At 40.0% G+C, this 26439-nt stretch overlaps 1 protein-coding gene across 3 annotated transcripts in view; it reads left to right on the top strand.

The window, feature by feature from the left end:
* The window catches only part of PDE7B (phosphodiesterase 7B), a 345318-nt gene that overhangs the window by 241723 nt on the left and 77156 nt on the right, over positions 1–26439 (top strand). For all 3 annotated transcript variants that reach the window (XM_057527800.1, XM_007190913.2, XM_057527801.1), the window contains one exon: positions 22337–22420. In XM_057527800.1, the coding sequence (XP_057383783.1) occupies positions 22337–22420 (84 nt within the window). The remainder of the gene's footprint in view (positions 1–22336; positions 22421–26439) is intronic.

Raw genomic sequence — 26439 nt, 5'->3', positions numbered from 1 at the left:
CGAAATACCTTTATGGTGTTGCTTTATCGGCCAAGTTTTATAATCCCCTGCTAGGCTGTGATTGCTTTCTTTCTTACATAGGTATTTTTAATAATTGTCCAACAGACAGTTCTTTTGCAGCACTTCCTAATAGGCCCCATCAAGATGTGTTTGTGTCAGAAGAGACCTTTTCCAATTATTGTATTTTCTCTGTTTGGATTGTATATCTGGGTAACTGGAGTTATAACTCCTGCACTTGGAGAATATTCTAGTACTCTGCACCACTCTGAATAGTCTGGACCTGTCTTGCATCTCCTCCTATGCTAGTATTCCTTTCCCTGTCTAGATGCAACTTATACTTTCAGTATTCTAGTTCATTTCTTAATGACTTTTAAATATTCCCATACACTTCTGCTTTTCTCCTTCACTCTTCTTTTATTCCACTTTGGCCTCAAATTGAAACTTTTCCAAAAGGCACGTATCACAATATTAGTAAATATAGAAATCCAATTTCTCTTTTCCCGACCACAATAATTTACAGAAAGCTTGACACTGACCTGACTCTGAGCGTGCCTTTCACCCTAGGATTATTTTTCATTGCACACCCTTTGACTAAGGGTTGAAGATGCATGTATTTTACTCAGAAGAAAAAGCGTAAAATGGAAAGTAGTGTTATTAGAGACACTTAGCAACAGCTTGAGAACGTCAGCAGCTAAAGCTGTGTGCAACCAGCGCCAAGGTGGATGGGGCAGCTGCTTTAGGAGAATATTGAGAAGCCAGCTGTTATTCCCATTGGCACGGGAATGTGCCAATCACCATCAAGCTGCAGGAAGCCTGGGCCAAGTTCTGGGGGAAAGAGCACCTTCCCATGACAACTAGAAAGGGGCCCTATCGTTTCTATGTGTCAAAATTATAGCAGTTACTTATGTCCTTTCCTTTCTTTAATCACCCATTCTCCCTTCATAGGTTGGAATGAGAAAGAGACGATACTGAAGAGGGAAACATCTTTCTCTTTCATTTTACATTGTTATAACAAATAATTTTACTGTTTAAATATTGATTATAGCCTGGCTGGCATCTTTGGTTGATGAAGGGTGCAGATATAAACAAATACAAGTGAACTTCAAAGGGTGACTAATGAACCAGCCCATATGGGTCAATCCATTTTCTCAAGCTCGCTAGCTGGGAACCAGAAATTTTGGCTAACAAAAAGCAGTACTTCGAAATTTCCCTAAGAAACTTCTTTTTTACCTCCAAGCAGAGAGGACAAAGTACATTTTCCTTTAAGTTTGTTTACCACAAAGTAGGAAGAGCAAGAGATATTTTCCCCAAATTTTATTCAGACTTGGAATTTAAGTCAATTCTGTAAAAATGAGGCCTTGTTAACTTTCACTTTGGCTGTACGTAAGCAGTTCTTTGAGATCCGAAAGCATAAACTTAGACAAACAATTAGAAAGTAATAACTTCATGTCCCTCCTTTTCAATATGTCTAAGGCATGCAAAGCTTCCTAATTAAATAGCATAGTCTTCTCCAAAAGGGCGGTAAAAAAGAATGCTCGTACATACACATGTCCCTTTGAGAAATATATACATATGCATATTCCTAGTTTGAGGGCAATTTGTTCTCATAGGCCTGTTTAGATTGTAATGCAGTGTAGATGTGCAGCAAGTGGAGTTATGTTCTACAACTGAAATTGGTAAATCTTTTGCTCTTAGAACTATCTCAGAAAATCAAATAAATAAATAAGTAAAACGATTATACTTTCCGTAGTTTCAACAAGTCAGTCCCAGTGGGAGAAAGTCTTTTCTCTAAATCACATAAGGAAGAGTGGACCATCAGTAGCATTCCTGTGGAGTAATCCATCCTATTGCCAGCATACCAGTATCAACACAACTTGAAGTTCAATGTTATTCTGATTTCTTTTACCAGGATAGCTTCAAACCAAGCAAGTAGGCTGCTAAGGAACATTCCTGAAAATCGGACAGAATAGAGATAGGAGCAGACAGAGATAGGTGTAGTGAAAGCTTAGGACAGGAGATGAAGACCTGGGTTTTTAGCATGTTGTCACACATACTATACGTGTACTATAGGTGTTATGAAGTCTCATCGTGCTGGAGGGAGGAGAGACTGCTTCATAATGCGGGAGTGAAGCAGGATGACCTTCTTTAGAGAGAGATTGCAGATAACTTCTCTTTGTATTAGGAGAGGAAACAAGAGAAGCTGGTTCAAAAATTCACAAACACTGATTGAAGGTATGCTGTCTCTGCCAGGTGTCCCTGACTCAGGGAGACCATAAGCTACATGAGGCAAAAAGGCAGGGACACACTAAAAGTTTTCAAAGCACAATAATGCAAGACAACATGACTACAAATGTCATAAGACAAAATGGGATTAAAAGCCAAGTGAACAAAAGACCACATATTATATGATTCCATTTATATGAAATGTCCAGAACAGGGAAATCTGTGGAGACAGAAGTAGATGAGTGGCTGCTCGAGGCCAAGGAGGGTGGGGATGGAGGACTACGGGGTAATAACTGAAGGGTACGGGGTTTCTTTTTGAGGTGATGAAAATGTTCTAAAGTTGACTGTCATGATGGTTGCACATATCTGTGAATGTACTAAAAACTATTGAATTGTACACTTTAAATGGGTGAATTGTGTGGTATGTAAATTATATCTTAACAAAGCCATTATTTAAAAATCTAAGGTAATTTAAAAATTGGAGAAAGAAAAGCCAAGTAAATGAAAGGAGCCATAAGAACTCCAGGGATGGAGTCTTCCCTGTCAGGACCCTGACCCCACAGGCTGCCCTCTTTTCCCACCTACCCACAGGGAACAAAACAGAGGAAGCTGTGAAATATTCTTGCTCACTTAGAAACAGTGAAATACTCTTCAGAGAACCCACTTAAGTGTAAGGCTTGATGGGGTCCCAATTCAGTCCTAGGAGAATTGTGAGCCTGTGAATTATCGTGCAGCATCTTTTCCAGACAAAAGCGCTTTAGCTGACAACAACGCAAACTCTTGGATGAAAAGAGTAGACATTCAGGCTCTCTGAGGCCCTCTCATAAATAACAAAAAAGATTGGCACCAGATAGGTCTTACCAGAGACTGCAGCATTTACAAAGTTCTTCTATTTGAATTTATTTCAAGCAGTCAATAAATAAATGGTTCCATGCTATTAAAAATGGAGAAAAGAGAAGACTACAAACATGTGCTTCTACCTCCTGCAATTTGGTCCATTTCCCCAGCTCCCTTCTCAGAGAAAGATGCAGTTGTTCACTTGATGACCCTGGTACCCAGCATATTTTCTTTGGGGCCATCTTTTGAATATTATTTTTGTATAAAGCCAAGTAAATGAATGGGGAAGTTGAAAAACATAATCAGAATGTTATATTGACACCGTTGTAGATTTTCCGAATGCCGAAAAACAAGAAATGAATGGAAATGAGTTTGCCAAAGTGAACATTTTATGCATCTTTATATAGGGCATATTCCCAAGTGGGAAAAAAATGCATTTGAATAAAATAAAATAACAAAATATTTATTGAATATTTTTAATTTATGACATATATTTGTCACATTTAGGCAGAACTCTCACCCTCGGGGACTTAACATTCTAAACATTTTCTTCTTTGTGTGTGTCTTTTTCTCTCTTCCTTATTTTCTATTTCTAGTGCTCAGAAGGCACTTTTAGCTATTTGGAGTTATGAATATTCTGCCCAGTCACAGGCATATAATCCCCCTGGAACTGTCCGTCTTTCTGAACTGTCTGTCTTAATGATACACACAGTGATTGCTAGTGATTGTGTAGGCCCTCTGAGATAACTGCAAGACACCAAATGAGATTTTTAAACTAACCCCAACAGTGCTCTATCAGCGTTAACCTTGAAAACCCAGAAATGACTGTTCACTTTGTACCCTCGGGAATAATATCCTTCCATTGACAGGGTAGCATGGGGCCATTCACTTAGCTATGAGAAAGCCCGAACATGTGTGGAGCATTAAGGTTTAGAGAAAGAAGCAACGCTGAAAATTCTAGAAAAGATCCAAAAGTAAATCCTCAGTAAAGCTGGTGATAAGTCGTTGCTAAAGTTCTTTGTTTAGGAATTTGGAGAATTTGTGCTTCTCATTGGAGGGATTATAGCGATATGAGATGGCTTCACAGATGCTGTATAATAAAGTCAGGCTTTGGATCGTTACCTGTATTTTTCTTCAGAACTTGAATTGTAACTTCCTTATACTATACAATATGAAATATACCTGTACCTTATTGCACTCTTAATCTTGTCAGTAAACACTTTCCATGGTAGTACTCTGTATTATTTTTGTTGTAGTTTTTCTTTGAGTGTGACTACAGATTATTGTTGACAAAGTCCTTCCTCAGCTCTGATTGCCCAATCCAAGAAAAAATGTGCCAGTTACCCTTCTAAATCTGAACCAGGCCACCTGTGGAGCACCCTAGTTTTTGCTCAGTGACTGAGCTCCTCGTTGGAAGGCCAAGAGTCTTTATCTCCCATTTCTCTACTACCCACCCCCTGCAAATTCTCTTTCACTAAGCAAACCACTCCTCCATCTATTTCTTCATTTGCTGCTCTGGCCCTTCTTTGTCCTGGTCTGTGAATTCATACCCCAAATTTTCACTACCTTTTTCTTTCAAAATGTTCTTTAAGTTGATTTGTTCCACAAAACCTCTCCTAGCTCACCAGAGCAGTGATAATCCATTTCCCCAACTAAGGTGCCCAAATCCCACGAGACACAACTCAGAAATGCCCAAAGATGATGCTTAGTATAAATATTTGCTTCCTGTACTATTTGCTTTTGCCTCATGTCTCATCTCTATTTTGCTGGATGATTGTGCTTTGGGATGTGTCCTTTCACATATGTGCTCAGTTACAAAATGGGATACTCATCAGTAGTTCCTACCCATGTCTTCCCATTGGAGTCACTGGGGAAACTTTGTAAAAATACCTATACCCAGACTCACCCCAGACCAACTAAGTCAGAAGATGTGATTGAAAACAACTGATCTTAGATGGTTGTGAAACAGAGTAGAATGTTAGTCTAATTTCTTTTTCGTTCCCATCCTGGGATGCAGAGGGAAAATTCTGACCAGTTTGAAAGTATAATGGGAAAAAAAATTTTAAGTATCCTGCTGAATCAAATGACTAGAAAGTTAAAGGTAGGCAAGAGCTTATCTTTTTCCAGGTCACTGCCATGTCAGTTCAGAGAAATAAAACATTTGCTTTAAATGACAGTCCACTCCTTCTACTCCAATTTTCCATGACCTTCACCCCACCCTGCCCAAGCCCTGCTGATGAATAGTAACGTTCTCTGAAGACTGATCCTATGATTCTGTGAAGTCTGTTGACCTCAAAAAGTATATATTCTAATAAATCAAGCATATGATAAGCTATTCTGAGGGCTGTATCCAGGTAGCTTCATCTTAATTGTACAGATCAGTGTTCCCCCACCAATGTGCTGTGAATGGGTTTCCAGTGTACTGAGATGTTGATCACCCTTGGTCCCTGGGGTAGCCAGGCAAGCCTGGGGCAGCCAAGATCCCAGTTCTAAAGGCTCTCAACTTGAGCAACCAGACACATTTAACTCAGTGGGAATCAAGTGTTATTTTCTATGTATGATATAAAGTGAAAAAGCAGGGAAGTCCTGGAGAAATACAGATGGTAGAATCTTGAGTGTCTAAAGTGAGAAACAATACAGAGCACCAGGTTTTACTCAGTGCAGAAGAAATTATATACTGCACCAAAATCCATCCATCAGTTACAATTATACTAAGAGTAAAGCCATAAGCAGCAGCATATCAGATATGAAAAACTAAGCAATTAATACTAAAAGACTTGTCCCCCAGTATCACTTGAGGGGAACATTATATTATATTGCTCACAAAGTAATTCCTAATATAATAATACATGAGTACAATAGATTTATAATTGGTAGTCAATGAACATTGATTGAAAACAAATATTACTGTCTATTTATTTTTCATCTCCAAAAGAATGATTTCATATATTTGGATCCGTTTTTCAGTTCCAGTTCTCAAATTCAAACAGATTAAAATCACATAATTGGGTTCGGACATGAAGAACTGTTTCTCTGGGTTTAATTATCACAAGAAGAAAATGATGTAGTGAAAGGAATTCGGGACATTGTTAGACTTTAATTTCATAAAGGGAAATGTATATTGCCATCAAAATAGATTCTAAAAGGCTGTAAGACTTGATAAGGACAGAAAAATCTAAAATACAAACTTATTAGAATGTGTATTTATTCATTTAATTCAGGCATAATTTTCCCAGTGATAGCTAAGATGTATTCTCGGACTTCTGGGTTTGCAGGTAAGAAACATAGAAATCACATTATATCGAGATCACAAGGTATCTCAGTAAGCAAGAATAGAGAGGTTTACCTGAAGAAGTCAATGAAGGTATATAAAAAGTTCTCTGATGAGTTCAAATATTTTTTAAACTATTAATAACATGCACAAAAGACAGAGGAAGATTCATGTAACCAAAGGCAAACACAAATGCGTGATGCAAACCAATGAGAAAGGATTTTTTAAAGGATTTCTTAAAATGCTCTTTAAAGAACAAGGATGGAAAAGAACCAGCCTGTGGCTCAGGAAAGCAGCAAAATGTTCAGAGCAGCAGCAGACTGAGAAAGAGCAATAAAAGTTCAGCACCCTTTTTTTTTTTCTTTCTTTTTGTCCAAAAGAATGAATTCAAAGTAGAAAAGGTATAGCTTTGTTTTAAACAGTGTCAGTGTAGAGGGTTGGACTGGAAGCCCAAGAAAGTAAAAAAACAAACAATAGACAAAAACAAGGGCCATTTTGCAAAAATTCAAGTTTCTGGGTCTAGTGAATTATAATCCCAACTATTCGCAGATATATTTGCTAAACTCCTGTCAATAATCCTTGTGGAATTATGGAGAGTGGGAAAGTGTCAGAAAACTAGAAAAAAGGCAAAAGTGGTCTGAATATTATTTGGTTAAAAAAAATCAAATGATCTCTGTTTATAAAGTACCTCCACTTCAGCTTAGTCACCAAGGGTAATTATGATGGCTGTGTAAACAAGCAAGGGAGCAGAGTCCTGAGTGGGCAAATTGATGTATGTTCCAATCAACCCTATCGTAAGTAAAGTCCAGGCACAGAAGGGCAGGTTTCAGGGACTGTTTCTATAGGAGCCAATGTTTTCTTGAGTTTTATATTTTATCTGCTTCTTAAATAGTTCTTATTCCAAGTCAATATGCTGCAAGGTCTTTCTTCCAAGTATGTATTCTGCTAGGACCAGTTTAATTAATTTTACAGATAATAAAATATTCTAAAATACACCCCTCCCTAAAATAGATGTATTTGTATCCTACATACTTATAAATTTGATGGGAACTTGTATGAATGAAGTAGCCACATGACCATGTGACTTGACCAATTTTCTGCCTTCTCCATGATGCCAGAAGAATGTTTATTGGGCCTTAGCCCCCTTTCCTAGAGAGGACCCTGCATACACAGGCTTTAGTAGAGTGCCTACCCTGCTAAGTGATAAGACCACCTCTGGGGGGTGGGGAGCAGCACACAGTAACGGGCCTTGGTGGCTGACTGGACTTGTCATAACTAGGACACAAGACAGCACCTGGGTTATAGGAAAAGATGCCGCATTTGTTTGGGAATCTACTAAATGTATAAACTCCCCAACAGTCTATTCCCAATGAGGCAGGAGATAGATGGGCCCCTGGCTGAGCTGCTGGAGTTTGTCCCCTGTGGACAGATATTCCAAAATAGCAGGAGCGAGAGAAGAGCCCTGCCCAGATAAAAGATAGAGACCACATATTTCTCATTCTCGAGGTCGAGGAGACCTTCCCGGCTATACACGCGCAGAAAGCCTCCTTGGAGGTCAGAAAGGGAGTGATGTCAACCTACCCGAAGCCCTCTTCGCTAAAATCCATCTTGGCTAAGAGATGCGCACACCCATATGGGAGGACCCTGAGATAAACCAAATACGGACTCAGAACCAGGCAAAGAAAGATGACTGGCCAAAGGAAACCAGAAGAAATGCCCCATATAAGTGATTCAAACTACCACAAGCGACTCCTTCTCTGAGTCCGCCTGTGTGTCTGTCCACACATACCCTTTTTTTCCTCCTAATAAACACTTTAGTGGTTTCACTTGTTTCCGTCTCTTTGTGGAAATTTATTTCTACAAAGGTGATGGGCCAGGGCCTTGTCACTGGCCACTGGCCATCGTAGTCTAGTGGCTAAGATTCAGCGCTCTCACTGCTACGGCCTGACTTCAATGTCTGGCCTCTGGCCGGGAACCAACATCCTGCTTCAAGCCGCTGCAGGCCGAGGCCACCCGAGATCAGCAACAGAGCTGCCAGAGCCATCCTTTAAAAACATTAGTGAGATCATGTCACTCTCTATTCAAAACCTTCTTGTGTCTCCGTTTCTCTCTGAGTCTCTAAACTATTGATATTTCCGACTCCCCTCCTTGCCCACCCCTCCCCACTTGTCATCTCTCTGCCCTTATCTCCTCCCCACACTCTCTGCTCCAGCATGCTGGCCTCCTTGCTATTTCTAGAACATATCAGGCTTGTGCTTGCTCTTCCCTGAGCCTGAAATGCTCCTCCCACATGACCCCATGGCTCCCCTCACATTTCATTCAGGTCTTTGCTTCAAGGCACCTCCGAGCAGCCCTCCCATACCCTCCTCTATTTAAACCTCAGTCCCACCTCCCGCCCAGCCCACCCAGAACTCCCTCACCCCTTCCCTGCTGTATTCACCCCAGAGCACTTACATCAGGTCCTATCAGCAATTTATTTGTTAATTTTGTCTATTATCTGTCTTGCCTCCACTGGAACCTGAGCAGGCATGTTCTGTCTGTTCTGTTCACTGCCATATTCTCAGAGTCTAGAACAGGGCCTGGCACACAGTAGGCACTCAAAACATATTTGAGGAATAAATGAATAAATATCCAGTTGGTCTGTACCCCAAAAAAGCAATTAGAACCAGATGTGTAGACTTAGTCATACAGGACAAGAATGCAAAGAGTGATGGTACCAGAGAAGGGCACTAGGGGACCTCTAAGCTCCTTCCAGTGCTGAGATTTTGACCTAAGTATTACACACACACACACACACACACACACACACACACACACACACACACACACACGGGCTCCATGTAGAACAGTATATACCCAATTATTTTCCTCAAAATAGTCATCTTAGAAGATACTTGAAAAACATGTTTTGTGGACAGAGGTGTTTGGGAAATTCTGTATGATCTCACCTTCTTGGATATTCACAGTGAAGCTCAATAATTGGAAGGATCCAAAAAAGCTCACACGTATTAGTCAGGGTTCTTCAGAGAAACAAAACCCTGACTAATACAGATTTTGGTAACGAGAGTGGTTCAAGAGGAACAGAATCTTAAGGATGGGTTTTCTAAATTGGTCTGGGCTGTCTGGGATTGGCTGTCTCATATGATTAGATTTAAGGATGCTAATTACTCTGTTCCCATTAGTAAAGGGACCACTGATGAGTTCATAGTGTGATGTGGCAATAGAGATACGTGAAATATCAACAATGGAGTCTCCTAACCTAACATGTATAAGAGGCAAGTTTCTGGGTACCCATGTATATAATCCCTTCAAATTTTTTGTCAGACTAACAAGAATAGTGAGATTGGCTGGTTACTCCTAACGTTGCTGGACAAAGTGGGAAAAGAAAAGAATGACTTCAGGGATTCAAGTTTCCAGCTCAAGTGCTGTATAAATGACCCTGAAAGATTCTATGTCTGCCTTGAAAGAGACTCATTTCCTGTAGCTGCAAAGCTGAGATTCCTGAAAGCCAAGCCCAGAATCTCATCCGGCTAATGGCTGAATTACAAAACAAATTGAATTCCCAACATTGGAGGGTGTCTACTATTAAAGTGAGGGCCTTGAGTGGGAAGGAATGGGACCCTGAAAATTGGAATGGAGACATCCGAGAAGGCCCTGATGAAGCTGGGGACATTGAACCCCCAAATTCCAACGAGTCTTCTTTGCCAGTAGAAGCAGCCTCTCTACCTAACAAAATACCATGGACTGAGTGTCTTAAATATCAGAAACTTGTTTACTCCCAGTTCTAGTGGTTAGTTCAAGATCAAGGTATCAACATGTCTGGTTTCTTCTGAAGCCTCTGTCCTTGGCTTTCGGATGGCCACCTTCTCGCTATGTCCCCACATGGCCTTTTCTCTGTGCTCACACAAAACTGGTGTCTCCTTGTGTGTCTAATGTCCTCTTTTTATAAAAACACAGGTCAGATTGGATTAGGACCCATCATAATGGCCTCATTTTAACTTAATCACCTCTTTAAAGGCCCAATCTCAAAATATAGTCACATTCTGAGGTACTAAGGGGGTTACAGGTTCAATATATGAATGGAGGGCACAATTTAGCCCATAATATTGCAACTTTTAAAAGTTTAATTTTATTAAACCTCTACATTTCACAAGCACATTTGACTACAGCACCCTTAATTCACACTTAATTATATATCAAACAGTAATGTTACTGTTTGAATCTATTTTAACAATGACCTAGATTTATATAGCAATATCAATAATATTATTTATACAATACATAAAATGTAATTCAATATAGAATTTATATAATGTGTAGTATATTATGTATGTTTAACTTTTATATAGCAATATCAATAAGAATATTCTTTTTTTTTTTTAATTTTTATTTATTTATTTTTATTTATTTATGGCTGTGTCGGGTCTTCGTTTCTGTGCGAGGGCTTTCTCTAGTTGCGGCAAGTGGGGGCCACTCTTCATCGCGGTGCGCGGGCCTCTCATTATCGCGGCCTCTCTTGTTGCGGAGCACGGGCTCCAGACGCGTAGGCTCAGTAGTTGTGGCTCACGGGCCCAGTTGCTCCGCGGCATGTGGGATCTTCCCAGACCAGGGCTCGAACCCGTGTCCCCTGCATTGATTGGCAGGCAGATTCTCAACCACTGCGCCACCAGGGAAGCCCAATAAGAATATTCTTAATAATAAACTTTATTACAAAACGATTGACAAAGCACTTTTATCCACGTGATTTGATTCCTACCTTCTATGAGGTATACAGGGCAGATATTATTATCCCTATTTAACAAAACAGAAGATTGAATGAAACCCAGAATGGTTAATAGTTACCAAGTTCATAGAGGTAGTAGATAGCTTCTCATATTATTGGTTTCTTCTTTGTGATAGTTTTTCAATACTACATAATACCCACCCTCCCTTAACAATATACCATGGCTCTCACTTCAGATCAAGACATATTTGAACAGACATATTGTACCATATTAGTTGAAAACACAGGCTGTGGAGCCAGTCATCCTGGTTGCAAATCTGCCTTCACACTCACTGACTATGTCATCTTGGAAAAGTAATTTAACACCTCTGTCTCCCAGGTATGACATAGACAACAGTACTTATTTAAGGGGGCTATTGAGAGGATGAAATAAGTTAATTCATGAAAAGTACTTCAAACATTACCTAGCACATACTATATGCTCAATAAATGTTAGCGATTACTGTAGAAATATAAGTGACAGGTTTTAATAGCAAAATAACATCCTATAACATGGATGTAACATAATGGATTCAACCATTTCCCAACTGAGTCCAGTTTTTGCCATCTGTTTCCCTTTTGAAAAACAAAAAATGAACAACACTTGGAGTTTAAAAGAATCTCCAGTGCCATGTTGGCACGGATGCCTGGAATGCAGAACTCCCAAACACCTCTTAACCCTGAGCAGGCTCCAGCAGTGAGTGTCGTGGCCTGATGATCCTTCTGAGGTCAGCAGACTTCGTGTGGAAGTCTCCTAAGAACAGGCTATCTCGTGGGACTTTGAGTATTTCCTGCCCGTGATCAGCAACATCTTTTCTTGCAGTATTTTGGCAGGTCTGTCCTTGTTCCCGGCCAGAATCAGGAAGTTCAGAAGCACATGAAAACAAACAATACATTGAAACGCTTCTCTCAAATTATTCAAAGTTCAAGAAAACAAGAAATTATTCAACAATATTAGGACTTGGTATTTTATCTTATTAATTATATTTGTTCTCGTTAATGTGCCCATCCTTTTCTTCCCAACAAATACTCTCCTTGGCACTGATTTCCAGGAGACTATTTTTTTTTTCTTGAAGTATATTTAGGTATAGGAAGTGATTAGACAGGGTATCACTATATTTTGCAAAAATTTGCAGGCATTTTCGTGACCAGGGCTGTTTTATCCTCTGTGCAATTTTCAAATTATATTTTGTTATTAATATCAATCTTAAGGATTACCGGTGTTCTTAAGATCAGCATGATTTTTTCCTAAAAATCTCTTCCCTTCGTTTCAATCATCATAGCTGGATCAACTGCAAGCCAACACTGTAAAATTTCAAAATTTTACTTATCTTTTAAGATCATCTAAATATTGGCTCCTTAATAAAACCTTCCCAATTTCCCAACTCCATGTGATGCCCAAAGGACTCTGCTTCTACTTCACACTACTGTCACTCAGCTAAACCCAATAGACTTTTTTCAATCCTCATTTCACTTACACTTTCAGCAAGAGCTATCTGAAAGCCATTCCCTTTCTCTTGAATTACTCTCTTCCATGACAAAATGAGCTTCTGGATTTCTTCCTACCTTTATGGCTGCCTCTTCTCCTTTATAGACTCCTCCTCCAGCAAGATATTAAATGTTAGAGTTGCTTAACCCTGGATGCCAGGCCCTATTCACTTATCACTTCATTTCCTAGGCAAATTTATACATGCCTGTAGTTTTATTTGATTTATAAATTTATATATTCATCCCAGACATTCCCTATGGGTCCAGACCCATATGTCCAACCGCCTACTTGACATTTTTGCTTTGAAATAACAGTAACACTTAAACTCAGTGTAGCCAAAGTTGATCACATGAACTTCTCCCATATCTGGTCCTTTTAAAAGTCCCTTTCTCTGTGGTTAGCATAATCAATCATCCAGTTACGAAAAGCCAGAAATCTAGGAATGATCCTTGATATTTCCCTCTCCCTCAGACCTCCCAGGCAATTCCACATGTCAATTCTACCTACTAAATATGTCTAAAATCTATTCACTTCTCTGCCAGGACCACTACCATACTCCAAGCCACCACTTTTTCTCGCCTGGACTGCTATCAATACAATGAGCCCCTAACTAGTCCTTCTTGCCCCTTTCAATCCTTCTCTGTTGTGCACCCAAAGTTGTTTTTTTCAACATGTGAATCCAATTATGTCATCTCCCCCTTAACATCATCGCATGGCTTCCTAGTTCTTTTGGAATAAGGTCAAACTCCTCAGCCTGTCCTGCAAAGCCCTGACACCTCTCCAGCCTCATTGTGCATCATGCCCCACCACATCCGCTTTGTTCTTTCCCATGATACACGCTAGGTCTTGTTACAGGAGCTCAGACACACCATCCTCCTGCAATAAAACCTTTGGACATGCACGCCTGTCTGCCTGGATTGCTGCACTCGGGGTAATCATGTAATGTATGATCCAATCAGAATACTTCCAAGTGTGAAAGGGGCACTATTACTAATTACACCAGGAGAGACAATAGGCCTAAATCAAGACTTTCCAGGGCAAATCAGGACATATGTTCACCTTAAATTAACTCCTGTTCATTCCCAAGATCTCAGATCAAACGTCACCTTCTCGGGAAGGCTCACAACAACCTCCCTAGCAAAGTGAAGTTCATTATAACTTTCTTAACATCAACAGACCTCTCTTTTGTTCCAGTACCCAAAGTTGCAACTTTACATTTATGCATATAACTCTTCTATGCTGTCCCCTCCAAGAGAATGTAAACTCCATGAGGCAAAGACTGTTCCCAAGGTTCTTCACCATTGTATTGCCTGCCAAAAATACCATGTCTCATAAATATCATTTATATTAAATATCATTTATCAAATGAAGGACATGAAATGACTCCTCTCTGAGAATTTCCTTTTTCTGTGATTGGTACAACCAACCATCCAGTTACACAAGACAAAAATCTACAAATTATCTCTGATGCCTCCCTTTCCCTCAACCCCAGGATTCAGTCCCTCCCTGTGTCCATTTCCTTTGTAGCCTTCTCTCTCTCTTCCTCCTCCCCCACCTCTTCTGCTCTATGTATATTTTTTTTCCAGAAAGCTAACATACTCATTAAATCCAAAAGACGTCTCTTCCTAGTGACAAGTGGTTTCAGAAAGAGTGTTCTAATTTAAATTATTTGCCTGTACCCACAGAAATTTGCTGACTGAAGACCTGGTATGAGAGTCTAAATCACACCTTCAATCATTGTTCTAAAATGTGAAGTCCTTTTAAATGTAAAATTATATTAAATTTTTTAATTGAACATTAAATGATTCTCTTTCAGTTCTACTAACTGAAACATTTTTGTAGGTTACTAGGAAGTTATTTTAGACCCAGAAATGTCCAAGTTATTTATCCATATAAAATCATAAAACCTCACAGCACTTCTGAGACAGGAATCAAACCCAAATATCCCAGTATCACTAAAAGTTAGATTCCTTCTGGCTTTATACCCTATTTACTCATTTCTATGAATCTCTTCTAGATTATTAATGCTCTTAGTGCCAAGATGACATCTTCTCTTCATTTGTGTTTCCCTTTCCCCACCTACTTTCCAACACTTTGTATAATGTTTTGCATGACAGTTTATCAAAATGAACTGAATTAGTCTAGGGTCTCCTCAGAGCCTGCTCTAGAATTGGCCCCTTTGCTGACACACTTACCCAAAAGTTCTACTTCCCTACAAGATACCTAGCTCTCCAGTGGAGTCTAGACTCCCTGTAGTCTAACCTGCATCATCTGAGACTCGTGGCTTCTAGTGTCATGATCTGTGGCACCCCTGTGGTCCTGGCCTTATAGTACTGACCTGAAGCCTCAAGATTTCCTCAGGACATAGCTTTGGTACTGACTTTCATTAACCCTGACCTGCTCAGCAGAGAGAGGAAAAACACAGCCTGGGAAGGTCAAGAAAGCCATGAAAAACATCATGGGTGATCTGACTGGTCACTCTTGTAAAGAATGGAGACATTGGCTCTGCACAGCAGTGGTTTAGGGAGCAGTGGCTCCCGAGGCCACCTGGCTTCTGATCCCAGTTCAGTGACTTACAAACTCTGTGTTCCTCAGCACAACATGGATGTTATGCATACCTACCTCAGGCGGATGGTTATGAGGACTCAACCAGCTCATACATGTACAGTCCTTAAAACAGTTCCTGACTTTGAAATTCTCCTAAATAATACCTACAATGGTGGGGGAGGGCACAGGAATCTCAGAACAGCAACAAAATAATAATAATAGCTACTGTTTTTTTGTAGTTTTTTTTTTTTGAGTGCCTATGATATGCCAGGCATTGTGTGTGTGTGTTATATACATTTATTTAAAAATAGCAAACTGTGCTTCGGTGAGATTCTGGAGGTAAAAAGCATTATCCCAGAAATAAGTGAATAATGTGCAAGCTTATGCTGGTGTTTTCATTACTTAAGGCAGATCCAGATCACGTATTCCCTAAAATGACTCCTCAGATTATTCCCCTTATTCTCAATCTTTGCAAGAAGACATGTGCTTGGTGTCCTTTTAAGTTCTTTTACAGCTTCTTGGAATTCTCTTTAGGCATTCCTGCTGCTTCTCATTCAATATCTTTTTTTATTAGTCTTCTGTGTTCCTAGTGATTGTAACTTTTTTTCTCATTTCCCCCTGTAAAACCATCAAGCTAAAGAATGTCTAGTCTGAGTTAAAACATACCATACCCACTTTAGAAAATAAAAGCACTGCTATTTATATATTCACTTTTGCAGCATTTAAGTCCCAAAATGTGCATTTATCACAAAGTATTTAATAATTCTAAAGTTGCAAGGTAATACAGTATAGGCAATAGAATATTAACTAACTCGGTGAAATTTCCCTTTCTCTGAATTTTTTTTTTTTTTTGGCTGTGTTGGGTCTTCGTTTCTGTGCGAGGGCTTTCTCTAGTTGTGGCGAGCGGGGGCCACTCTTCATCGCGGTGCGCGGGCCTCTCACTATCGCGGCCTCTCTTGTTGTGGAGCACAGGCTCCAGACGTGCAGGCTCAGTAGTTGTGGCTCACGGGCCCAGTTGCTCCGCGGCATGTGGGATCCTCCCAGACCAGGGCTCGAACCCGTGTCCCCTGCATTAGCAGGCAGATTCTCAACCACTGCGCCACCAGAGAAGCACCCTTTCTCTGATTTTGACATAAAGTTCAAGGTTTTTTCAAAGAGAAGAAAAAAAGAACTTTTTTCACATGCAAGGAAAACTTTATATTGTTCCTTTTGCCAAAAGCATGGTTTCCGGACAAATAACTCCTGGTGCCTCTCTTTCCAACACACAAAGCTCTCTCAGCGACAGCCCAGAAAGACACAATTAGTGCAACAGATCACTGGAGAGGTTCTTAGTAACGAGACAGGCCCAGCCCCGCTCAAGAAAGTAAAGCAGAAGATTGAACCTCTGGGGGGGGAAACTTGGGTCTAATCAGCCATCTTGGATCTCATGTGAGCTCACAGCCCTCAGAATAGTCCTCTCCGCCTGACTCATCTAAACTGGCTGCCCGTCCTATCCCATAAATCTGTGGAGTGATTAAATTGCACAAACTTTCTCCTTTTTATTTGGCTGGATAAACGTTTTAGGAGAAATAATTCACTTTGCTAATTGAGAGTAGTCATCTGAAATATTCACAGCCGCCAGCTCTGAGGCAGTGCAGCCTGTTGAAAGTTCCAGTGTGAGATTTGGGGATCTGGGTTCTCCCTGCCTTCATTTTGCAAGTTTGTGGCAATGACATGAATTAGAAATGCCTAAGGAAGCTCAAAGGAATACCTTTCACGGGAGCGTCTTCTCTCCTGCCAAAATGCGCGGCCTAATAGCATCTTTCTGACTCTACGACCATCTTCCTCGTTCCTTGTGGTGCCCTATGAATGTCTATCCCGTGGTCCCTGCAGCTGTTCTCATTATCTTCTTCCTTCGTCTCAGAGGCGATCAGAGCACAGTAGCTACTGCTCTGTTCCTTTCCTGCTTCTTTTCCCCACCCTGAAGTGACCTTGACACCATGACTGGGGCCAAAGTCTGGTTCTCGTCATGTGGCCCGTGTTTCAGCCACTGTAAGTTGTCATCGCTGTCAGCGTCTCCACCCTCTTTGCCAGTTACATAAGAGGCCACATAACGTCTGCTCCCTCCCAAGCTTTTATTAAGCAGAGACGGCCTGAGAGGCCAAGTGGGCAAGAGGTCCATCCTGGAACCTCGTCCCCTGGGAGGGTGAGTGACTGTCTCAGCTCTCTGCCTGTGTTGGCAGCTTTAAATACCCGAGGACGACATGTTATGTTTTCGGCCTGAAGGGGCAAAAGAGAAGCAGCCCTTTCAAAATAAGAATTCCCCCGCTGTTTGTTTCCTTTTGGCACACAATAAGAACAGAGCGAGGACACGATTCTGAGCTGTCAACACTTCCTCCCTGCTTCCACTGCACCTTCCGTTTGCCAGAAAAAAATTTGCTTCAGTTAAACAAGGGTCTAATGAATAGTCAAAGTAATTGTTTAGCTTGGATATAAGGCCTTAGGTAAACAGATGATTGCTTGAGACCGTGGGCCAGTAAAAGCAGTGCAGTAGGACGCCACTCGTTCTGTTCTTCGGACCAGTGGCCTCTGCTCCTCCAGGGAGCATGGCTACTGAATTATTTCTCTCTTCCCACGAGCGTGCAGAAGCAATTTAATATCAGAAGGGGCTCATGAAAGCAGGGAGAAGGAGCAAGAACTTTCTATATGAGAAATATATACTGAAAACATTTGTTTTACCCCATCCTAGCTTTGATTCAATAGAACACTGAAGATACGGAATCTTTGGTTTGTTTGTATTTAACTTTTCATGTTGAAGAATTTCTAAAATGCATTGTTAGCCCACTTACAGTTGTCCTGCCTCCTGCCTCATTAGTATTTTTAACATGATTTCATCCTTCTTCAAAGCAATTAGCTGCCACACCTAAAGGTCATCGTTAGGTTTATGAGTATCTGCTTCCAAGACTATAATAATAGTTACAGAAAGAATAAACACTGCAACGGAAACTTTCGGGTTTTGTAGTTTGTTTTTGTTGTTGCTGTTGATTTGTTTTGTTTGTTTAGGTATCTTTTCTATCAACATCCTTCATTGTTACTTGTCTCTTTTTCTCAAAAGTGGGCTGGCATTATAAAAAAATTATCTTAATTAAGAGCTTCGGTAAATTAGTTGCCAGGTCGTTTGAGTTTTGCTGAATAATATTTTTAATAATCACTTTCCATTTCTTACTTGAAAATAATAGATGCCTTGTTGATCCAGAGCAGGATTTGGTTGTCTTATTCATGCAGCCCATTTCCACTGAACTGCTATTTGAATAAACAGCATCTATCTGATTGAATCTCAAATTCATCCAGGGGGTAGATTCCCCTGGTATTTAGTTTCCTGGAATCATGATGAATATATATTTGGTTTATGGGCAACTAGCAATCAGAGCATACATTATGCAATAAAAAGTTAATGCTTAACTGTTTATACAGTTTTTTTATCCTGATGCTATAGGAGAATGGTTGGTTAAGAACATGGGGTTTGGAGCCAGTTCTGAGTTTGAGCACAAGCTCCCCACTCACTAGCTCTGAGCACAGACAAAATATCAAATTTCCATTAGCTTCAGTTTCCTCATCTGTGAATGGTATAATAATAATAATAATAATAATAATAATAATAATAATAATAATAATAATACATCCTTCATTGGGTTGTTGGGTAGATGATATGAGATAATGCATGTAAAATGCTCAGCACAGCATAAGTATTCATTAATGTTAATCATCATGTTATTTTTCAGGCACCTGATAATTTCCTCACAAAAATCCTGTGGGGAGGCAGGGGGGAAAATGCTATATAATGCATTAAATATTAGAAAACTGGACCTCGAAGTAGTTATTGACTTGCCCAAGGTCACCAAGGTGGCAAAATACTGATCCTCTCAGTAACAAGTGTTTCCTGACTCTCAGCGTATCACCACCCCGCCTTTTACCCGTTCCGCCACCTGGTGCTGTCTCCTCACAGTTTCTCTAAATCTGAAGTCTAAATCTAAAGTCATGATGATGGGCCACCTCTGCCTTAGACCCTCAGATGGACAAATGGAATAAACTCTGGAAGAGGCTTTAAAACCCACATTGATATTACACAGAAATTTTCTGGGAAAATAGTATCATCAGAACTACAAAGTCAGGATGAACTCTTTGGTAACACTGAGAAGCAAATACTGGTGAGGAAGTGAGTTCCAATTAGTGAGCTTGAAACCCATAGGAGAAGCCCAAAGGGATGACACAACAGGTGAACAAATCCACAAGCCGAGCCAGCTTTAGACCAAATGAAGACAGTCTCATCTCTGCATAGGTTTTCTTTTATTATTATTTATTTATTTACATGGTTAAGCCGGGTCTTAGTTGCGGCAGGCTGGCTCTTTAGTTGTGGCTTGCTGGCTCCCTAGTTGTGGCATGCAAACTCTTAGTTGTGGCATGCATGTGGGATCCATTTCCCTGACCAGGGATCAAACCCGGGCCCCCTGCATTGGGAGTGCGGAGTCTTAACCACTACGCCACCAGGGAATCCCAGTCTGCCTAGGTTTTCAAGTGTATGTCTATCTTACTGTCACTCATAAAATATAAGTTCATTTAAAGGCAGTGCTGAATTTGTTGTATCATTTTTAACATGCTGTATTTTCTTGATAAATACTAAAAGCACAGCTTCTATCATGTGGAGGTCTATGACTTTTTTTTTAACTTTAAAAACCAGGTGCGCACACTTCATAGACAAAAAAATCAACGGTATTGAGAGGAGAGATCTTTGCCTATGAAGTTTAACAACCTAGATTTAAGGACTGGCCCTGCTAATTATAAGCTTAAAGCACCATAAACTCAGGCAGTCAATTAAAGTCAATAGACAAATGGATAAAGAAGATATGGCATATATATACACAATGGAATATTACTCAGTCATAAAAAAGAATGAAATTCTGCCACTGCAGCAACATGGATGGACCTAGAGAATACTATGCTTAGTGAACTTAGTCAGAGAGAAAAAAGACAAAAACTGTATGATATTACTTATATGTGGAATCTAAAAATTAATACAAATGAATGTATATAGCAAAACAGAAAGAGACAGATACAGAAAACAAATCAGTGGTTACCAGAGGGGAGAAAGAAGAGGGGAGGGGCAAGATAGGGTTATCAGATTAAGAGATGCAAACTACTATGTATAAAATAGATAAGCAACAAGGATATACTGTATAGCACTAGGAATTGCTGTCATTATTGTGTAATAACATTTTAAAAAATATAATCTGTAAAAACACTGAATCACTATGCTATACACCTGAAACTAATATAATATTGTAAATCAACAATACTTCACTAAAACATAATAAAAGTTTAAACGTAAATAAAGTCAATCTACTGAGGTCTGAGTCCTGAGCTGAGGCCAGAAGGGTGAATAGCAATCATTCACCCTCTTTTTCTGAGCCTCTGTTTTCTCACCTATAAAGTAAGGATAATAATAGTGACTCTCCTCACAAGGCTATTGTGAAGATCCAATGAGAAAAACAAGAAAATAAATATACCGTGATGTTTGTGAAAGTGCTTTGTAAACTCTTCAGAGAGTTATAAACATAAGGTGTTGAAGACAACTCGAGGAGAGGAAAACTCTTCAGCTTTTTCTGGTGGCTTTCCTATAACTATTGACCATCCAGCCCCACGAATTTACCAGATACTAGCATTCTCTTCTTTAATGTCAGATTATATTCATATTTTTTTATATTCATATTTTTAAATGTACTTTTCCATCTCTTCTCTCCTCCTCCCACTTTACTGTGTTCCATAAATTGTAATGTACTTTAATATCAATATGGCACTGCAATATCAGATTATACAAAACATTAAATAAAGCATCAATATAAAATTCAAAGCAAAGAATAGCCCAAGGGCTCACAGCTTACAGTTTACAAGCCCATGTGTACACAAGGCGCATCTGTGAGGGATATTTTAAACACTGTCAGTTGCATGGGTTGTAGCTGATGGAGATCTCATCCAGGCTCTGGTTAACTCCAGGAGTTAATGAGAGAAGATTGTTCCTGCTCTCGTAGGCTGAGGCCCTAGTGCCACCTCTTGTCTGGGAAAGAGTGGTTTATGGAAGTGGAGGCATTACTCTTGGAACTGAAACCTTCCCCAATTCAAGTCTTCCGGAAATACATTAGGTCTCTTGTATTTTTACCTCTCCTCTGATTCCATATTATATGTACTAATTGGTGAATTTGGTCATTATATCTATTCTTGTTAATAGAAGACATTCACTTAGAGTTTGCTAAGTACCAGACAACACACAAAGCACTACAGAGAAATGGAAAACACATAATATGCATGATCCCTGCCTTGCAGAATTGTAGAAGGAAGTAAAACCGGCATTTATTTCCAGGCAGCAAGTGTTATTTTAGATTCTCCAACCAATGACACCTTGAAGTGAAGCAACTGAGGCTCAGAGAAATAAATTTTCTAAGATCACACAGGTAGCAAGTGTCTGAGCCAGGTTTATCCAAGGTCTACCTTGTTCTGAAGTCCACGTGAAACCTTTCCACTCAACTTCACTACTTTCCTTAATCAGGGAAAGTGAACACAGACATTAAAGGAAACCTACAAATGAATAAGGACTAGAAATTCTACGGACTCATAAGTGCAAGGGAGACTGAGTGTCTAAAGTACCCGGAGCTAGACTGGCCCTGATCTGAGCAGCTTCTCAAGCAGGTCAATGAATGATACAACCTGAGAAACAAGTAAGGCGGATGCCAGCCAGAAAAAAAAACAAACAAACTGTGCTGGAACCAAGAAAAATAGCACTGTGGGCAATTATAACTTCTAATTAGAATAAAAGCTATAATCCCAGCACACCGTTTTGTCCTCCAGATTAAGATGCTTCATCTTTATGGCACTAGGAAGAATAAAAAAAGACTATGGAAACTTTGTAAATTACCAAAATGTTCACAGACCTATCTTCCAGGCAAATATAAAGGAGTGCTGCTTCATTTGTTAGAATATTGCCAAATTCATTACTCTCAGCATTCATTAAACATCCCTTCCCACATAGCGCTCTCTTAAACAAGGTGAATGGAATCATTTTTCTCCTGATATTTGGTGTAGGTTCCAGTGACATAAGTGGGTAAGAGGATTTACAGAGGAAAAGTGAATACACTTGGCAACGTTTTCAAACATTTGCTTGGATTTTGTTTTCTAGGAGATGTACGACTGAGGGGTCAGACGGGGGTTCCTGCTGAACGCCGCGGCTCCTACCCATTCATCGACTTCCGCCTCCTTAACAGTGAGTAATCAAGTGTACCTGGAAAGGAACAAATGTTTCCTTGAAAAAAAAATTCTCACTTCCCTCTGAACTTCAAAACCCTTGGAGGTCCGCCTTCCTTCCTCCATCTCTCCCTGCCCAGTTGCAAATTAACCCTTGGTCTTTAGATTTCCTTAGTAGTGCAGTCATTCGGGCCCTGCCCTACCTCACAGAGCTTCAATGAGGGTCCAGTGAAATCATGCCAGCTTTAAAAATGTAAATCTTGAAAACAGTGAAGCCCGACACGAGGAAGCTATTCCTTTCATTATCCAGGACACTCTCTCCACCTTCAGCCAGGACTAGACTAGAGGAGATTCTATTTTATTTTTAAAACCCCACAGGATAACCTATTGTACAGCTGCCCTTAGTACCTATCCATTATCTGATTTTCCCTTCTTTATCTAATCTAAGTCTCTGAGGTCCGTTCATGCATCCCTGGTAAAATGCTTCACCATGGCGAAGTCCTTTCAGTCTGCACTTGCTGCTGCTTCCTCCATTATGACTACTTCAGAAGTTCATTTATTTCTAACTTTCCCCTTCATATACTATTCCTCCTTTGGAGATTTGCTCAACCTCTGGTTCATAATTCTCTTAATTTCAGGTTCCTTTGGAAACCCAAACCAGTACCAGTCACCCCTCCAGATTTCATGTCTTCTAACTATCACAATCATCCTTCACTTGGGACTTGGGGGTGGGGAATGAAGAAAATGGATAAATTTCACAACTTGCTCCAAGGTTTTTGGCATGTGGTTCTCATAGCACTTCCCATCCATAAATTTCAAAGTGCTGGGTTGCACCCACAAAATATTACTTTCCTTTGGCATAAACAAGTTCAACTCAAGAGGTAATTTGATTTACCTTGACCCCTGAAAATTACTAGGAGAAATTGGAACTTGCTATTTCTGATCCTTAGATCCGCCAAAGGCCAGTGAAAGATGGACGTGTGTATTTCTCCTGGCTTGTCCACCTCCCATATCAGTGTGCAATATCTGTTTTTTCAGCTCTTTCAGAGACACAGGGATTCGGAGTAACTCTTTTCATACTAGAGACAGCTTCCCCCACCCAGACCCAAAAAAATGCATTTTAGAGGATACAGTCGAGTTCCTAGACTAATACAATATTGGTTACAGCCTATGGGGAGCTCTGATGGTGTCTCTTACCCCGCCTTATAACCCTGAATGCGTTGTTCCAGCTACCCATGGAAGTTATCCCTTTGACAGCCCCTAGCCTGTATGGATTTCCAGGTCCCAGGCATGTGGTCCCACCAAGCAGTGCGGGGATAAGCAAGGGTCCAATTCACTGTCTCCTATAGACCAGGACTCTCAACGGCATCACATACTGAGGGTCAGAGGCAGAAAATAACCAAAAAGCCTCTTTTCAATAGTAAATGAGATGTGATACCATGGGTCCTAATATACGCCATGAACAAATTAGGAAAATAGGAGACATTTCTCCTTATAATTCCAAGGTTCCAAATGATAAACTTTTTTTGTTTATCCTAGTGTTAATGAGCAACATCAACTACTAATGATAGTTATCCTTGCAGGTGGGATTATGGAATATTTAACTGTCTACATCTTAGGTTTCTGTAACACTTGGATTTTTTTAAAGTACTTTGTTTCACTTTTTAAGCTGAAAAAAACTGGAAATTATAAAAATTTAAAGAGAAACTCAACGCAGGTAATACTTTGCTGTTATATTACTCACAACATAATATTAGACCATCTGTAAGCAGGTGCCATCCTGTCATCCCTCTGCCGTAGATCCTCCAGGAACTTCCTGGTACCTGGACTCAACCCTAGCCTCCTTCCCCCAACTCTCTGCCCTCCATCCCCGTTTCACCTCGCCTGTTGCTCATGACCTCCCACCCGCCGAGTGACAGTGTTGGCCATTCATCCTGCAATTCCCTTTCTCCTCTGCTCAGCACTCCACTCTGGATAACTCTTTCACTCGTATTTCTTTATCAGTAACATATGCTAAGGCAATAATAATTTGCCTTCACTCTACTTTGTTTTCTAAGTGGTCTCAATTTTTTTTCCTCTATACAAAAAACCACATCGCAAGATAGACTACAGGATCCGAAAGGATATTCTCGTTATGGTTATTGACATCTTAGTAACTTCTGTTAACTGACCAATTAAAGGGTCCCCTTGAAAAGATTATATTAAATAATTATAAATGTCAATCATCCTCTTCATTTAACCAAACAAATCAGATAGAACTGAAGCCCTCTGAGATTTTTCCTTATTTGTGATACTACCCATTCCATTGTCTAGAACCAATGACATTACCGTGGTCACTCTCCACAGTTTCCTTAGTCTACAGTTAAAGCAGCTTGTCACCAAGGAGCAGCAGATGTGTGCATATCTGTGTTATATAGTCACATAAGATATATGTGTCACGTCTCCTACGGCCTTATCATGTACAGTCTACTTAATTGTCTTTGATCTCCTTCATGTCCGTCTTGTGGTTTGCCTGAGTTGTTAGTGTGTGCTTTCTGCCTAAAGGGAAACATTTTAAATATAACTTTATAAAAAATTTGAAATAAACCCCTGAGAATATTTTGAGACGTCCTCCTAAAGCTTTTAGTTTTACCAGCTGATTCCAATTCTACATGATAAGTACCAAACTAAAGTGATTTTTAAATGTAATTTACCTTAATTTTGAGTCAGTTTTTTCCAAGAATAGGCACAGACCCACTTTCCTCAGGTGCTTGCAGTTCTGCACACTCTCCCAAGGTAGAATCTCATCTAGGACTTTTAAAAAAAAAACGTTTGTACGAAAAACTGAATCACCATAGCCTCTCTTCCCTGTGTCTGCATCCCTGCAACATTCCTCCTAAAAGGCTCTGTGAAACCTACATGGTTGCCATTCCCTGTCCAAAGTGTCAAAGTGGCTTACCCTCTACCACCCATCTCAGCTACGCCTCGAATGGCTGAAACATGCAGAAGCAAAAATGTACACTAAGTAGTAAGACCCATTGTACTTCTCCATGGGCCCCACTAGCCACAGCCCCCAACCTGTCACAACAGGACAGGAGACATCAGAATTCATATCTAAAATAACTTTCCTTCTATCAGAACACAGTCTCTAGATATTCAAACAGAGAACTAGAACAAGGATGGGCAAACAACAGCTAATGCACCTAATCTGTGTCCCTACCCTGCCTGTTTTTGTCAACAAGATTTTGTTGGAATACAGCCATGCCTATCCATTTATATATTGTCTACAGCTACTTTCACCCTACAACGGCAGAGTAGCTGCAACAAAGACCATACGGCCCACAAAGCCCCAAATACTTAGTATATGGCCCTTTACAGAAAAAAGTTACCAACCTTTAAGTTAGATTTTTAATCAGGGTAAAACAGTTTATGACATCATTATAGGCACATTCAGTCCAGTCTGTTTTCCTTTGTTAATGTCATATTTTTTTTCTTTTCAATTCCCAGTGCCATCACGTTACTTTAAGAATGGACTCACATTAACAAAATTTACATGCAGTAGAAGTATAAACAAGAAGGGAAACTCTTGCTGATCCAGATTTTAAACTCCACAAGTTTAATTTCTAAATGCACAAATTGTTTTTGCAAGAGGTGCTCCTTTCCCCATATTCTGTGAGGGCATAGTACTACCATGCCCATGAACCTGTCATCTACATGTAAGGTGACAATATATACCTGGTTTGCTGGAGATAGTCCTAATTTGCACCTGTTGTCTAGGCATACCTATTAATAATGCCACCTTTCAACTCCCAAAACATCCTGATTTGGACAATAAATTACAAGGCCAATGGATTGTATGGTTTTTCCCCCAAAAAGTACTCTGAGACAACACCCTTCCTATGTCACATGCAATCTGAGGATAAAGATCAGAAAATCCTCCTCATAAGAAATTCATCCAGATCAATAGAAACATGTGAGATAAAATTACTTGTTAATAGCCAGTTTCATGTCCTATTTATATTTCATACAATTTAGAAAAGAGGCATCTATATGAATTTC

The sequence above is a fragment of the Balaenoptera acutorostrata genome, chromosome 14 (genome assembly GCF_949987535.1).
Source record: "Balaenoptera acutorostrata chromosome 14, mBalAcu1.1, whole genome shotgun sequence".
In the NCBI taxonomy this organism is placed as follows: domain Eukaryota; kingdom Metazoa; phylum Chordata; class Mammalia; order Artiodactyla; family Balaenopteridae; genus Balaenoptera; species Balaenoptera acutorostrata.
Note: the sequence above shows the minus strand (reverse complement) of the source record. Positions and strands in the feature narration are given on the sequence as shown.